At 46.4% G+C, this 15,220-nt stretch overlaps 2 protein-coding genes and 1 non-coding gene across 3 annotated transcripts; all 3 read right to left on the bottom strand.

Annotated features, from left to right (window-relative positions):
• Positions 1-2,767: 2,767 nt before the first annotated feature.
• Positions 2,768-3,726, bottom strand: LOC4347346 (EG45-like domain containing protein). The gene is made up of 3 exons (XM_015755813.3): positions 3,517-3,726; positions 3,140-3,416; positions 2,768-3,004 (listed from the first exon to the last, which is right to left on the bottom strand). Exons 1-3 carry the CDS (start codon positions 3,635-3,637, stop codon positions 2,998-3,000), a joined length of 405 nt encoding a protein of 134 aa, XP_015611299.1. The 5' UTR covers positions 3,638-3,726; the 3' UTR covers positions 2,768-2,997.
• A 7,167-nt stretch (positions 3,727-10,893) lies between these two features.
• On the bottom strand, positions 10,894-11,029 carry LOC112936499 (small nucleolar RNA Z247). Its single transcript, XR_003238804.1, has one exon. It is a non-coding gene; the product is annotated as a small nucleolar RNA Z247 (small nucleolar RNA).
• Positions 11,030-12,001: 972 nt separating this feature from the next.
• On the bottom strand, positions 12,002-12,946 carry LOC9268005 (EG45-like domain containing protein). Its single transcript, XM_015755815.3, has 3 exons — positions 12,724-12,946; positions 12,346-12,622; positions 12,002-12,191 (listed from the first exon to the last, which is right to left on the bottom strand). Exons 1-3 carry the CDS (start codon positions 12,923-12,925, stop codon positions 12,185-12,187), a joined length of 486 nt encoding a protein of 161 aa, XP_015611301.1. The 5' UTR covers positions 12,926-12,946; the 3' UTR covers positions 12,002-12,184.
• Positions 12,947-15,220: the final 2,274 nt, after the last annotated feature.

Below are 15,220 nucleotides of genomic sequence, written 5' to 3'. Positions count from 1 at the left end.
TTTCCTTGGAACTAGACATACCTGGACCTGAGGGGATTGAACTTCTCGGTGATGCAGTGAATCAGTTTATCTTGTGGCACCGCAGAGACATAATCCTGAGCGCGGCCGTTCTTGCAGCAGGATCTTCAACCCCATCCTCAGCTGCCGCTCCTGCACCACCGTCGCCTCCTGAACCACCGTCACCTCGACATCCGCCGTCACCACCACCGCTTAGGTCACCGCCTCGCCAACCTACACCACCACCCTCCCCTTCTCAACAACCGCCTCTCCCGGCCCCGCAACCAGTTCAAGCCTCTCCCACCTCCCCAGCTAAACAGCATGCTCCCCCGGCTCCGCCCTCAGTTCAAACCTCTCCACCTACACCCCAATCTGCTCTGGTAGAACAAGTGCACATACCAGATGGTACTACATCCGAACCGAAGTCTAATACTTTGGAACCTCGTCGTATAATTCCAAAGTTGATATCGACATACGACCCAAAGGAGATTGACAAGGATAAGGAGAAGTTCATGTTTTCAGCTTTCAGGAATTCTGAGAAGAGAAAAGAACTTGCTCACATCTTGTCAGACTCCCAGAAGTCAGTACTAGCGGCCCAAGATGAAGTGCAATCCTGGTTATCTGCCGATGTGCCTGAAACTTATGAGTATGGCAAGCCATTCTTGCCAACTTATCTTATGAACAAGCTACCATGGGAAATGAGGGTAATGCACGAATGGTATATGAAGGCATCTAGGAAAGGTCTCGGTTTCATAAGCGTCGCCGTCCCGGAAGGCGCTTTCATGAGTGGTCCTAATGGGATATTTTTTATCTCTTTCCAAGACCTTTACGCCCTCTACAAGCTAGATAAAATGGACGTTAATCTCGTTGCGGCTTTCTGTCTGTAAGTCTGAACTCTTTATTACATGTTGCACGTTTCATTCGAAACAAATAAACCAAATCTCATTTCTTCTTTATTCATTGTACAGTATGCAATTCCACGAAGCTGATAGAACTGGAGCAAAGGTTGGATACGTCGATCCAACAAGAATATGCAAAACACAACACACCGTAGAGCTGAGACAGGACTGCGAGCAATTGGTTGGCAAGACCCCGGAAGAAAAGGAAGAATATGTGAAGACATTGCACAAGAGGAAGAAGCTAGAAGTAGCAACATACTTGGCAATAGCAATGTTGGCGCACGCCGACAAAGATGTCTTAATGGTCCCCTACCAGTTCACGTAAGCTCTCTCTTCTTTTTGTTTAATTAATTTATCTTCTTCGGAATTTTCTGTCTCCAATAAGCCTATCTTATATGTAAAGACCACTACATATTATTCCTTGTATATCCGAAAGACCAATTGATTATATCATTGGACCCCGCACACTATGACAAGGAGACATTTATGGAATTCCTCACTATTTTGAATTTGTAAGTGATAAACATTTCATTACTATAAATTGTTTAGGTCGATCACCAGTCTTCTAACTACTAATAAAACAATTGTTTCCTTCAAACAGAGCACACAAGTACTACCGCAAAAGAGGTGGACCAGTACATATTCCATCCCAGAAGAAGTTATCCGTCAGGACTGGCTGGCCGGTACTATCAAATTTATACCAATACAACTAATTATCGAACAGTACATATATACTAAATATATCTACTGAGATCGGTCCCCATAATTATATCGCAGTGCTACAAACAACCACCAGGAACCAACTTGTGTGGTTATTACGTGTGCGAGATGCTCAGAGTAAATGGGAGGTACAAAACAACCAGTAACCGAGTAGGTCATCGAACTCTTCTCTACAAAGAAACCCATCTCGCACACACTTCTCACTGAGTACCGTTTTATTTTCCTTTCTGTGTGCAGATCCCCGAAATCCCATATATTGCACAACGATTCAACCACACTACTATCTTGAACGTGGCCGCTGACCTCTGTCGATTCATCCGTCGCGATGTCTGCAACGCAAGAGGTCTCTTCTACGACAACCAGAGTGAACTCGCAATGGACGACAAATTTAAACCTCTCAGAGAGTGGGAGAAAGAACATATGCAATAACATGTACACTACTTATACATATGATGAAAAAACTGTGCCACTTGTATTATATATTTGTATGTAAATTACGATTGAATTAATGGTTATGTATTACATGTTTGTTACTGCGGCACTTGTCTTATCTTATATACTTACTACTCCGAAATACGATAATAAATCCCTCAATAATTTAATATTAATTACGAATCACCAAAATGCTAGAATAAATATTATTTTAGCTATTCGGAAATTGAATTTCGCATGCGGTCTACTTAAGACGCCCGCATGCGAAAATAGATCTTCGCATGCGGTCTTCTTAGGTCGACCGCATGGGAAAATATATCTTCGCATGCGGCTTCTTATATGGACCGCATGCGAAGATCTATTTTCGCATGCGGCCGTCTTAAGTGACCGCATGCGAAGATCGATCTTCGCATGCGGCTGCGACGGCCGCATGCGCAAATGGTGATCTTTGCAGACCATTTCGCGCATGCGGGCCGGCCAACCGCATGTGAAGATCGATTCCGCCCGTATGCAAAAACGCTTTCTGTAGTAGTGCAAGCCGAGCAGGCAAACCTCGGTTGGGTCGTAGCCGCCGCCGTTTAGTTTCTAGGCGAGTCGACTCCACGAAGACAAAGGCCGCGCGCGCGAGAGTCGTCGTACGTCATGGACAAACGGTTTTCAGTCCTCTTCATGTTCACAATCACGTGACAAATTCTTCCATAGTATGGGTAAGGAGTATGTTTCTTTCTCAACCACAAGGTAACTTTATAGATCAGGAGAGACATTTTTTCACTCTCTCCCAGTTACAATCTGTTATTTTTGGTACGTACTAATTAATTAATTAACCATAATTATGGAACACACAAGTTCGCTCCAATCCAAGCTAGCTTGCCCTTATTTTAATTTGGAGATGCACTTTATTATATATAGTGACACACGTGCGGTCTTCATCACCTCAACCGTAGAATTATTACACCCTGCAAACCACACACACATCGATCGAACAAATTAATTAGGAACAGCATTATTCAGTCGTCGTCTGATACTTATATAACAGCAGCAGAGAGAAACAAATTAGAGGATTTATATAGAGAAGTTGATGAGTGACGTACTGTTGGTAGTCGATGAAGACCTTGCCGGCGTCGGGGTTGGCGATGATGGCGAAGGCCTCCTGCGAGAGGTCGATGGTGCCCGCGCAGCCGGAGGGGCAGTGGTCGACGATCTTCACGGTGACGCTCTGCCCGGTGCACGGCTGCGGCACGCCCTGGTTGGTCGGGCCCGTGCACGTCACCACGTACTGCTGCCCGCACGCCGCCCCGCCGTTCCAGAACACGTCGCTCGCCGCCGCGATCATCGTCCCCTGGTCCTCGAACCCGTAGCACGCCGACGCTGCATATATACATTGATTTAACACACATCTCTCTTATCAATTTTACTTCACGTATGGATGATCGACGAATGAAATATGTAGAAAATTTACTGTACGTACGAGTGTAAGGGGGCGTGTAGAAGGTCGCAGTGCCAGAGTCCGCAGCGACCAGCGACACCATTGCAAGCGCTACCACGGCTGCAATGACAACCGAAGTGATCACCTTAGCCATCGTCGTCATCGCGATCAATTCGATCGATCAGGTGTAATCTCTGGGAGTCTGAAAGATATATTAATTCTTGCAGGAGAGATGCAGCGAACTGAAGCTGACTTGCAGGGTTCAGTTTGCACCGGCCGTTTTATAGACAAAGGTTGCGTAGGAAAACACGCAATGGCGGGCCGTGTTTCCAACGTCGCCGCTGCATGTACAGGGCGCAAACCTGAGATATCTTCCAATACGGACGCACGCTAGGGAACTCCAAACCAAGAAGATCCACAAAAAACACACATTGACACGAGAATCGATCATAATTACTCGATATCTTCTCGCTTGTTCGTGGACCGATTGCACGCAGTTTACTGTTGCCTGTGGAATACTCCTGGAAGTCCGCGAATACGACCGGCGACCGGTGCTATACGCGCGCGCGCGGCTCACCTCGTGTTGAAGCTTGCACATGAACGTCCTTGTAGTGTGTCACCGCACGCTAGCTAGTTCTCCGCGAAACTAACACGGCGCAGCCTGCTCAGTTGTCTGACGCGCGCGGCCCGGCGGCGAGAGAGGAGACAGCCACCGAACGGTGATATGATTACCAACTGGGGCCAAGTGCCCGGCCGTCCGTTCGATCGACTGTGTGTTTGGCGCCGCCGTACGTAGAAATCGATCGCGCGCGCGGCTCTCCGAGTCCGAGGTCCAAAGGCAGCCGCGATGCGAGCGTGTGCTGCACGACACGGCCGCTCGAGGCTGCTGCACGGACGGGCCGTAGGTCTTCAGCGCGCGCGGCCGGAAGGCTTCGCTGCTATGAGTAGGCCACGTCACGTACAGAGCGGTCTGAAAGCCTAGCAAAGCTGCAAGGGACGACGGGACGACGAGTGGTGGTATTGAATGGGAATATCCAGTTTGATTCGTTCAAATATAAGTCCAATCTGGTTCAAATTCTTTACATATTTTTAACCTAGCTCCAACTATTAAAATCGGTACAAAATAACTCCCTTGGTGGTATTTAGGGTGGTTTTAATTAAGGCTGTGAACTCACCTCCCGCGTACGTAAAACGGAGCGACAAATATCTATCTAATAAGGACTAATATTTATCCACGGGGATAAATATGTACATTCAAGGTCTTTGTAATCTATCTCTCAATCAATACATCTCTTGGCATATCACCACCCTCTTTTCCAAGGTTTTTATCACTGGCGGAACTTAGCACTTGACGCAGGGTTGCATCGTTTCGATCTCCAGCGAAGGGGTAAGTCCTAAGTTATGTTGGCCCTGATAATTGTATAGGCTATATGACATTGTTCAAGACTGCGTCTCTTCGATCTCTTCGATTGTTCTGATTTGGTTGGTATATTTGTCTACATGATATTTCAATTCTATGTTTAATTGCATTGTGTTTAAAGATACATCGGTTTAGCTGGGACTATCTCGGTTAGGTCCGATCTTATGTCTTAGCAGATATATCTTTACAATCATAATGATGTTTTAAATAGATTTTTTATATTCATCACTTTAATATGATTTATCGACTTTACTAGTTTATTAGGTTTATTTGTTGATGTAAACTTATGCATCGGTTTGGTCCGACCTATTAGTTAGGTTTACTGTTGATTAATAGATCTAATCTAGCTAGCCTGGTAACTCACGTATATTGTTTTATCGGAATGCTAGCAGATAAGTTATCTTTACATCGATCTTCCAACCGATGTATTCTTTAACCATCGAGCCTACGTTTAATATTTTGTTTCAATATTGTCCGATTGGTTCATTGGACATCTACTTCATCATATTATCATCGGTCGATTGGATTGTTTATTCAAGTTCTTCCATTATTTTTATCTACATGTCAGAATCTACATCGAATATATAGCCGATTAACCCTATTGACATGGGCTAATATCGCTACATCGGCTTATTGACCCATGGACTCTTTGATTATTAGTTTATCTATCTTGTCAATTGCAGAATCAAACTGACTGGTACGTGCATACCTCATCAAGATCTAGGACCTGCACTAGAGCTAAGTAGATCTCCTAGGCCTTCATGTTTTTCGCGTCAACGAAACCTGACCTCAAGTGTCTCTTTTTTGAAGCCTTCTGATACATAGTGAATCGGTGGGGGATGATGCAGCTCGCCACAATCGATAGATGGTTGGCCGCTCGTGGGTGTGACATTGTGGGAGGTTTGGTGTCAACCGGACCTTAGCTATTGACTGGTTTGACTAATAAAAGAACCGGGCTTGAGATTTGGGAAAGAGTCCGATCGTCCGGTCTGACTGGTTTAGAGCATCTCGAATAGCCTCTCCATCTCACTCTCCAAGTCAAAGTTTAGCAACTTTGAACAAAACTCGCACTCCAATAGCCTCCCCATCCCACTCTCCAAACCATCTAGATGGCCAAACTCCTTCCCTCACTAGCCAAACTTGGCCAACCTACTCCACTTGCCATTCGTTTTCCATCCGCGGGACCTACCACCTTCCATTCACTTTTCCTCTGTTCGGGAGCAACGTGGCCGAGGGGGAGAGCCGATGGTCGAGCCGCATTGGTGGCCTCCGCGCCGGTGGTCAAGGCGGTGCCAAGATCTCTGGAAGCGGTGGCACCTTGCAGTACAAGCTGGTGAAGAAGCAACTCCGCCACGGACCACTGGTGTTGTCCTTTGGCCCAGCATCGCCGTCGCCCTTGCCAACGTGAGCAAGAAGGCCCACACCACCCGTCCACCTGAATCCTCACCGCTGCCTCCATGCGATCTCCGTCCCTACGTGGATTTGACCGACGGCGTGGATTCGGGAGTTGCGCGGTCTCCGCCTTCATTCGACGGGTCGTCGTCGAGGTCGTTGTAGCGAGCCGCCGCTGTCGTCGTCAGCCTCTGCACGGTCGCCGTCGCACGAGAAGAGGACCGAGAGAAGAGGAAGAGGGAGAGAAAGAGGAGGAAGAAAGTGTAGTAGAGGCTGGCATGTGGATTCCAGTGTCAAAGGCTTATAATGGAGAGTGTAGATAGAGACTGTTGGAGTGAGAAATGAGTTTGGCTTGACTAATCAATTGGAGAGCTGACTATATAGGTGTTTGGAGAGACTGTTGGAGATGCTCTTAGTTGGTGGGTCAAACAAGCAGGACATATCTGATTTAATCGGGCCTGCAATTGGCCCATTATTATTGATGGGTCAACATGACTATTTGATAGTACAATATATATCCTAGATTTATGAGCTGTTATAATGGAATATATGTAACTTTGTGTCACTAAGAAGGAAGAGCAAGCGTTATGGATGTAGCATCTTCAACTGATTCAAAGTAACTACGAATTTTTTAAAGTTTCATGAGCTTGGTACGTGTCGAGAGGTCGATACTTGAGTACAATGATTGTCCGTGCGTAGAGAGGCATGAAAAAATTGTTGAAGCGTTCCTACCTCCAAAGAGGCCGCTGTACGTGTTTATATAGCAAAAACAGGAAGAGTACAGATCAGATTACAATCCGAGTCTGAATAAGTTCTTTACTTCTATCTACCGCACCAACCTATAGCAGGAGTACATGACTCTATCTCTGAAACAGTCAGACAAGAACCAAACTAAGACTCGACAACAAGTCTGAAAATTATCTCTATGTTTAACACTCCCCCTCAATCATAACTTACACAAGTTAAGATTGTTTCTGAAATTATTCAACTTGTTCAATGACTGGGCTTTGGTAAAACCATCAGCAAGCTGATCATTTGATGAAATAAACCGAATCTCTAGTGATTTCTCAGCCACACGCTCTCGAACGAAGTGATAATCAACCTCGATATGTTTCGTCCTAGCATGAAACACTGGATTCGCAGAAAGATATGTAGCTCCAATATTGCCACACCAAAGCAATGCCGCTTTCGGTTGAGAAACTCCAAGCTCCTTAAGCAAAGTTTGTACCCATATAATTTCAGCTGTAGCATTCGCCAATGCTTTATATTCTGCTTCTGTACTAGATCGAGACACTGTAGCCTGTTTACGAGCAGTCCATGAAATCAAATTAGAGCCATAAAAAACAGCAAATCCTCCAGTAGATCTTCTATCATCAGAACAACCAGCCCAATCTGCATCAGAAAAACCACTGACAATGTTTGATTCTGATTTTGTGAATCTTAATCTAAAATCCACGGTTCCACTTATATATCTTAGAATCCTCTTCACAGCTATCCAATGATTAGTTGTTGGACAATGTAAATACTGACGAGCTTTGTTGACTGCAAACGCTATATCAGGACGGGTCAATGTTAAGTACTGAAGACCACCAACTACACTCCTGTAGTTAGTACTATCTTTATCACTCAACAATTTCCCTGAAGATGCTGAGAACTTTTCTGATATAGAGAGCGGTGTATTGACAGGTTTACACTCTTTCAAACCTGCACGGTTTAACAATTCATTTGCATATTTCTTCTGTGACAAGATCAGACCTTCTGAAATCGAAGTCACTTCTATCCCCAAAAAATAGTGCAGCTTTCCGAGATCTTTAAGAGCAAAATCACTACGAAGATCTTGAAGTAAAGTTGACACTGCCTTATCTGAGGAACTGACTACTATGATATCATCAACATATACTAGAAAATATATTGTGACGTCTCCTCTTCTGAAGAAAAATAATGAAGTGTCTGCTTTTGATGCAACAAACCCCAATTGTAGCAATTTCTGATAAAGTCGAGAATACCATGCTCTAGGCGCCTGTTTTAACCCGTATAATGCTTTATCCAACTTGCACACATAATCAGATAAATTTTTGTTCTCATATCCAGGAGGTTGCTTCATATATACTTCCTCTTCCAGAACACCGTGAAGAAACGCGTTCTTAACATCTAACTAGCGTATACTCCATCCTTTTGAAACTGCAAGAGATAAAATAAGACGGACAGTAGCTATTTTAACAACAGGACTAAACGTGTCCTCATAATCAATACCATATCTCTGTTTAAAACCTTTAGCCACCAATCTTGTCTTATATCTATCAATTGTCCCATTACTTTTCTGTTTAATTTTATATATCCACTTGCAGTCAATAACATTTGTACCTTTCTGATAGGGTACTAAATGCCATGTTTGATTTTCCATTAAAGCAAAATATTCTTCATCCATTGCCTTTTTCCAATTACTATCTCGCAAAGCATCTGCCAAATTTGTAGGCTCTTCAGAAGTACTGACCATACCCCATCGAACAGTACCATCTGTCCATATTCGAGGCTTCCGAATATTACTCTGTAACCTTGTGTGAGGCCGAGTGCTTATAAATTGATCAGTATTTGATTCATCTTGCACAGAAGATTCCGAGGCAGGTGCAGCTGATGAATCAGGAACCAATTCATCACCCTCAGACGGCAACACAGATGCTGAGGACTGCACAGGAAGTGCCACACTAGAAGACTACAACGGAGACAAAGCACCAGAAAACCCCGATCCCGACATATCAGCAGCAGACTCGCCATCTATATTGTCCTGACTGTGCACATGAGCAGGAGAAGCAAACTCAGGTTGCCCGTCGTGGTGTCCAGTAGTAGTAGACACAAAATCATGAGCCAAATCTTCATTGATTTGCTCCAAATTTTCACCAGAACCCTGCATAGCTGGAACAGAACTTGTATCTCCAGGATTAGTAGCATTAATCAACATGGAATCACTATCATGCATACCCCTAGAATTTAACAAAGAAGAGGGCAAAAGACAGATCTCTGATCGAAGCAAGGCTCCTGCGTTAGGATGAAGATCAACAAAAGGAAATATTGTCTCATCAAAGACAACATCTCTAGAAATATACACGGCCAGAGGAAATATCGAGGCACTTGTATCCTTTGTGTTGATTACTATAGCCAAAAAAAGCACAACGTTTAGAACGGAATTGAAGCTTATGTGCATTGTATGGTCTAAGATTAGGCCAACAAGCACAACCAAATACTCGTAGGAAGTGATAGTCAGGTTTATGGCCAAAAAGAAGTTCCAAAGGAGTAGAAAAATTGATAACTCTACTAGGAACACGATTGATCAAATATGTGGCTGTGAGAAAAGCTTCATCCCAAAATTTAAGAGGCATAGAAGCATGAGCAAGAAGAGACAACCCTACTTCAACAATATGTCTATGTTTACGTTCAGCAGAGCCATTTTTTTGATGTGTATGAGGACATGAGATATGATGAGCAATGCCAATCTTCTGAAAGAAGGAATTAAGCTTCTAATATTCACCACCCCAATATGTCTGCATAGACAGAATCTTCCTATTAAACTGTCGTTCTACAAGATGTTGGAAATTTGTGAAGACTGAGAAAACATCAGACTTATTCTTGAGAAGATAGATCCAAGTAAATTTACTAAAATCATCAATAAAGCTTACATAATACTTGAATCTCCCTACTGATTGAGGTGCAGGACCCCAAACATCTGAGAACACTAGATCTAAAGGAGCAGATGACCGACTAGTAGATTTAGGAAAAGGTAATTGATGACTCTTAGCTTGTTGACAAGCATCACACACCACATCTCTATGAGGCTCACTAACAGTAACATTGTTTTCTCTAAGAATTTTGCTGACAATATTAAAAGAAGGATGACCTAAACGACTATGCCATCTAGACTCTGAAGAATTTGTAGTTGCAAGAACTTGACGTGTTTGACGAGCATCTATTTTCTCAGGAAGAGGATAGAGACGTCCTCGAGCTCTACCTTGAAGAAGTGTTGTCTTCGTGACCTGATCCTTGATATGAAAGAAATCACGATGAATTTCAACAAAAGCATGATTATCAGAGGCAAGACGATGAGCAGAGATCAAATTCTTTTTTTGCTTTGGGGACATATAAAACTTTATTAAGATAAAGATCACGAGTAGGGGTATGAATAATAGTTTTTCCAATGTGACTTATGCTCATACCTGTGCCATTTGCTGCATGAACTTGATCACTACCATGATATTTCTCCTTCGTTGTCAGCTTATCAAGTTCTGAAGTTATGTGATCAGTGGCAGCCGTGTCGACGTACCAATTTGTGTCAACACCATATGATGATGCCATAGCAGAAGAGGCTGACCTCTGAACTTGTCTTTCATCTCCTCTGTAAGATCGATCAAATCTCTTCCAACAAGATTGAACAGTGTGTCCAATCTTGCTGCACAATTGGCACACAGGACGTGTATCTTCGCCACCACCATGACCTCGTCCACCACGGCCGCGAACAAAACCACCACGCCCATGGCCACGATTCTGATAGCCTCCTCGTGAGGCAGTATTTGCAGAAGATTGATAGCCTCCATCAGCTTGGAGCTTGAGATGTGCCTCGAACGAGAGTAGTTGTGCATATAGATCACTCAATGACACATAATCTTTAGCAGAAACTGATGCGACAAGAGGATTATAATCTGCATCTAGCCCTGCAAGGATATATGAGATGACATCGTCATCATCTAGCTTCTTCCCGGCCGCCGCCATCTCGTCGGCCAAGCTCTTCATCTTGGTGAAGTATACAGCAGCCGAAGAATCTCCTTTCTGCTCTCTTGCTAGCTGCGAACGGATCTGAATAATCCGTTCCCTTGATTGCGAGGAGTACATCTCCCCGATTGCAGTCCATACCTCCCTGGCACTATCTAGATGTGCCACTTGAACAAGCACCTCTCGTGTGAGAGATGAGAGGAGATATCCCAGGACTTGTTGATCTTGAGCAATCCACCGAGAATACGCCGGATTGTCGATCATCTCCTTCACGATCTTGTCATCGACTTTCTTGACGACGCTGATCATCGGTGACGGCACCTCCTTTGTATCGTCCAAGAAACCAGTGAGTTGTACCCCACGCACAGCCGGCAAAACTTGCGCACGCCATACCAAATAATTGTCTCTGGTCAGCTTTTCTGAGACAGGATGACCCAACACGCTCGAAAACGATGAGGAACTCGACGACGCCATGGCTAGATGAACTATGTGGAAGGGAATGGCTCTGATACCATGAAAAAATTGTTGTAGCGTTCCTACCTCCAAAGAGACCGCTGTACGTGTTTATATAGCAAAAACAGGAAGAGTACAAATCAGATTACAATCCGAGTCTGAATAAGTTCTTTACTTCTATCTACAGCACCAACCTATAGCAGGAGTACATGACTCTATATCTCTGAAACAGAGTCAGACAAGAACCAAACTAAGACTCGACAACAAGTCTGAAACTATCTCTATGTTTAACAAGGCATATGTGGTACGAAGATACGTACGAAATCACGCAGCACACATCACATTAATTTAGATCTTTGTTATTCTTTCATGTTCGTTTACCGATTTAAATTGCGGGGCCGGTTTTATAACATCGAAGACCCCGTGTTCGTAGGCCGTGTGACGATGTACGTTGTTGTCAGTCCTTTTCAGTGTTCAAACAAATATAATCCACAGGACAAATTCGTTCATATATACTATATTATTATGTTTCTTCTTTTCGCTCTCTCATACAATCTGTTTTATTGGCACCAACCGGAATTCAGCTGGAACACTGAACACACACGTTCGCTTCCTGTCTCGTTTGGAGAAGCACTGCACTTTATTGACTATATACTCCGTAGATATGCATGTATTGTCTTCACCTTACACCCTGCAAACCACAAACACATTGGTCGAACGAATGATCAGCCGACATGCATTCTATCATCTTCTGATAGTAGTACCAGATAAAAATTGAAAAATAGAAGTGGATCGATGAGATTGAGAATTTGAGATGCATGTATGCGAGTATATATGTAACGTACTGGCGGTAGTCGATCTTGATCTTGCCGGCGTCGGGGTTGGCGATGATGGCGAAGGCCTCCTGGGAGAGGTCGATGGTGCCCTGGCAGCCGGAGGGGCAGTGGTCGACGATCTTCACGGTGACGCTCCGGCCGGTGCACGGCCGCGGCACCCCCTGGTTGGTGGCGCCCGTGCACGTCACCACGTACCGCTTCCCGCACGCCGCCCCGCCGTTCCAGAACACGTCGCTCGCCGCCGCGATCATCGTCCCCTGCTCCTGGAACCCGAAGCACGCCGATGCTGCACGCACGCACGCATTTCACACACATCTCCACTTTTACTTCACGTACGTGTACCCAGTGGATGCATGGTGGAGAGAGAAGAAAAAATACTGAACATACGCGTGTAAGGAGGCGTGTAGAAAGTCGCAGTGCCAGAGATGCCAGCGACCAGAGACACCATCGCCAGGCCTACCACGGCTGCCATAACAACCGAAGTCACCTTAGGCATCGTCGTCGTCATCGTAATCAATTCAGGGTGTATCTGGAAACTGGAGTACAAGATCAGAGTGTCTAAAAGATTAGTTCTGCAGGAGGGTTGCATGGTTTAGTGTGCACCGGCCGTTTTATAGCCAAAATCAGAAGGTCGATCGGGTAGAAAAACACGCAAGGGTGGGTCGTGTTTTCAACGTTTGCGTCTGCATGTACTGATGTACATGGCGCGAAGATGCGATATCTTCCAATGCGAAGAGAAGACAGGCGATGTACTGTTGCCCGTGGAGAAAAATATGTGAGATAGCAAATACGACCGGTTGCTACGCGTGACTCACCACCTCTCGTCTTGAAGCTTTGCACGTCGTTGTAGTGTGTCACTGCACGCTTCTCCTCGAAACACGGCGCAGCCGGCTCGGTTGTCCGATGCGTGCGGCGGCGAGAGAGAGCAGGCAGCCACGATGATTACCAACTGCAAACTGGGGCGTAGAATCGAGCGCGCGCGCGCGCGGCTCTCCGAGGTCCAAGGCAAGCCGCGACGCGAGCGTGTGCCGCATGACTTGCAATCTTGCACGAGCTACGGCCCGGCTGCTTGGAGTGCTGGAGGCTTCGTCGATGGGCCGGAGGCCTTCGCCGCGGCGCGCGCAAAGGCTCTCAAAAGTCCAAGAAGGCCGATCAATGACAGCGCGCCGTCGGACGGACTGGATGTCTTCGCAGCTACGAGCGGGCCGGGTCACCGCACGGTCTGAAAAGCCCAGGAAACCTGCAAACGAGCGCCGAAGGAATAAGATCACTTTGACTCCCTCAACTGACAACTGAATCTAAATTGTATCCCTCAACTGTAATACTAGAAATTTTAACCTCTAAACTTAAAAAACCGGTGCAATTTGACTCCCTTAGTGGTTTTGGAGGGCGGTTTTGCTGACGTGGCGCACACATGGCAGTGTTGATTTACTCTTTGTCCCACGTGGCATTGACGTAGGGTTTATGTGGCATTAAAATAAAAAAAATATGCGGGCCCATTTGTCATTAAAAAAAAGTGTAGGGTCCACTGACATGTAGGCCCCACATGTCATATTCTCTCTCACTACCCTTCTTCTTCCTCCTCTCTCCTCTCTCCACTAACATGTATTTTCATCCATCTCATCTGCATTTGCATCTGTTTCTCCCTCTCACTCTTGCTTCGTGTTCGTCCTCGTTTGGTCTCTGTTTCTTCTCGATTTGGTTTTTCTGCTATGGAGCCCATGAAGCAGCGAGCAGCAGAGCTCCTCTAGCTCAGCCCCTAACAACCTAAACTCCTGAAGAAGGCACTTACGTCTGCGCCGAGCGTCCATCTGTACACACGTTCTTTGTTGACGATTTCTTTGCCTGTTGCTGAATTGAGCATCTTGAGGATGTTGTTGATTCGGTAGGGGTGGAGATGGATGAGGAGTTTGCAGATGGGTGGGGGCGTCAAGCCGGAGTTGTCGGGGGCGGAGACGGACGAGCGGCTGACGGGTGACTGCAAACATAAGGGCGGCGCAAGGAAGGTGGTTCATGGCGAGCGGGGACGCCACGGGCACACATGCGCTGGTCCTTCCTTGGCTCGACGGCGAGCGCCTCGGCGTCGTCTGTCTCCGGCACCACCGGGAGCAGCAGTACGGTGTACGGGGGAAGCCCACGGCGGCTGCCTCCTCCTCGGCCATCTTCCCATTGGTGAAGCCCACGGCGGCGGCGGCGTTTCTCGGCCTCGAGGCAGCAGCGCGAAGCGAGTGGTCTCCGGCGACGCCTTCCACCGAGCCATTACCATCTCCACCCGTCGTGGCCGATTCGGAGTTTTGGATCTGGGCTGGTGGAGCTTGGTGCTACGCCGCGGAGTCACCATGCCCTCCTGAGCTCCTCATGCATGGCTGCGCGACGCCGTCGACGGCGCCACCACCATCGTGGTCCACCGCGACAAGCCACCGCCGCCGCCGCCGCTCCTGCACCCGCTTGCCGCACACGGCCGAAGAGGTCACCAGTGACGGTCGGTGGCACAGCGGCGGCGGCCATGGCGTGGCTGCCCGCCCTCCCGCCCGCCGCTGCCGCTCCGTCCATCGGCCACCGTCGCCGCCGCCGATCCGGACGCCGCTCCCCACGTAGGAAGAGAAAAAGGGAGAGATAGAGAAGGGAGGAGAGTGAGGAGGAAGAAGGGATAAGAGAGGATGACATATGGGAGCTACATGTTAGTGGGTCGCACACTTTTTTTTTTTTGTGAATGATAAATGGACCCGCATATATTTTTTTATTTTAATGCCACCTAAGCGCTACGTCAATGCCACGTAGGACAAAGACTAAGTCAACACTGCCACGTGTGCGCCATGTCAGCGAAACCGCCCTCCAAAACCACCAAGAGAGTCAAATTACACCGGTTTTACAAGTTCGGGGG

Source organism: Oryza sativa, chromosome 9 (genome assembly GCF_034140825.1).
Source record: "Oryza sativa Japonica Group chromosome 9, ASM3414082v1".
NCBI lineage: Eukaryota > Viridiplantae > Streptophyta > Magnoliopsida > Poales > Poaceae > Oryza > Oryza sativa.
This window is presented reverse-complemented; position numbering and strand designations above follow the sequence as displayed.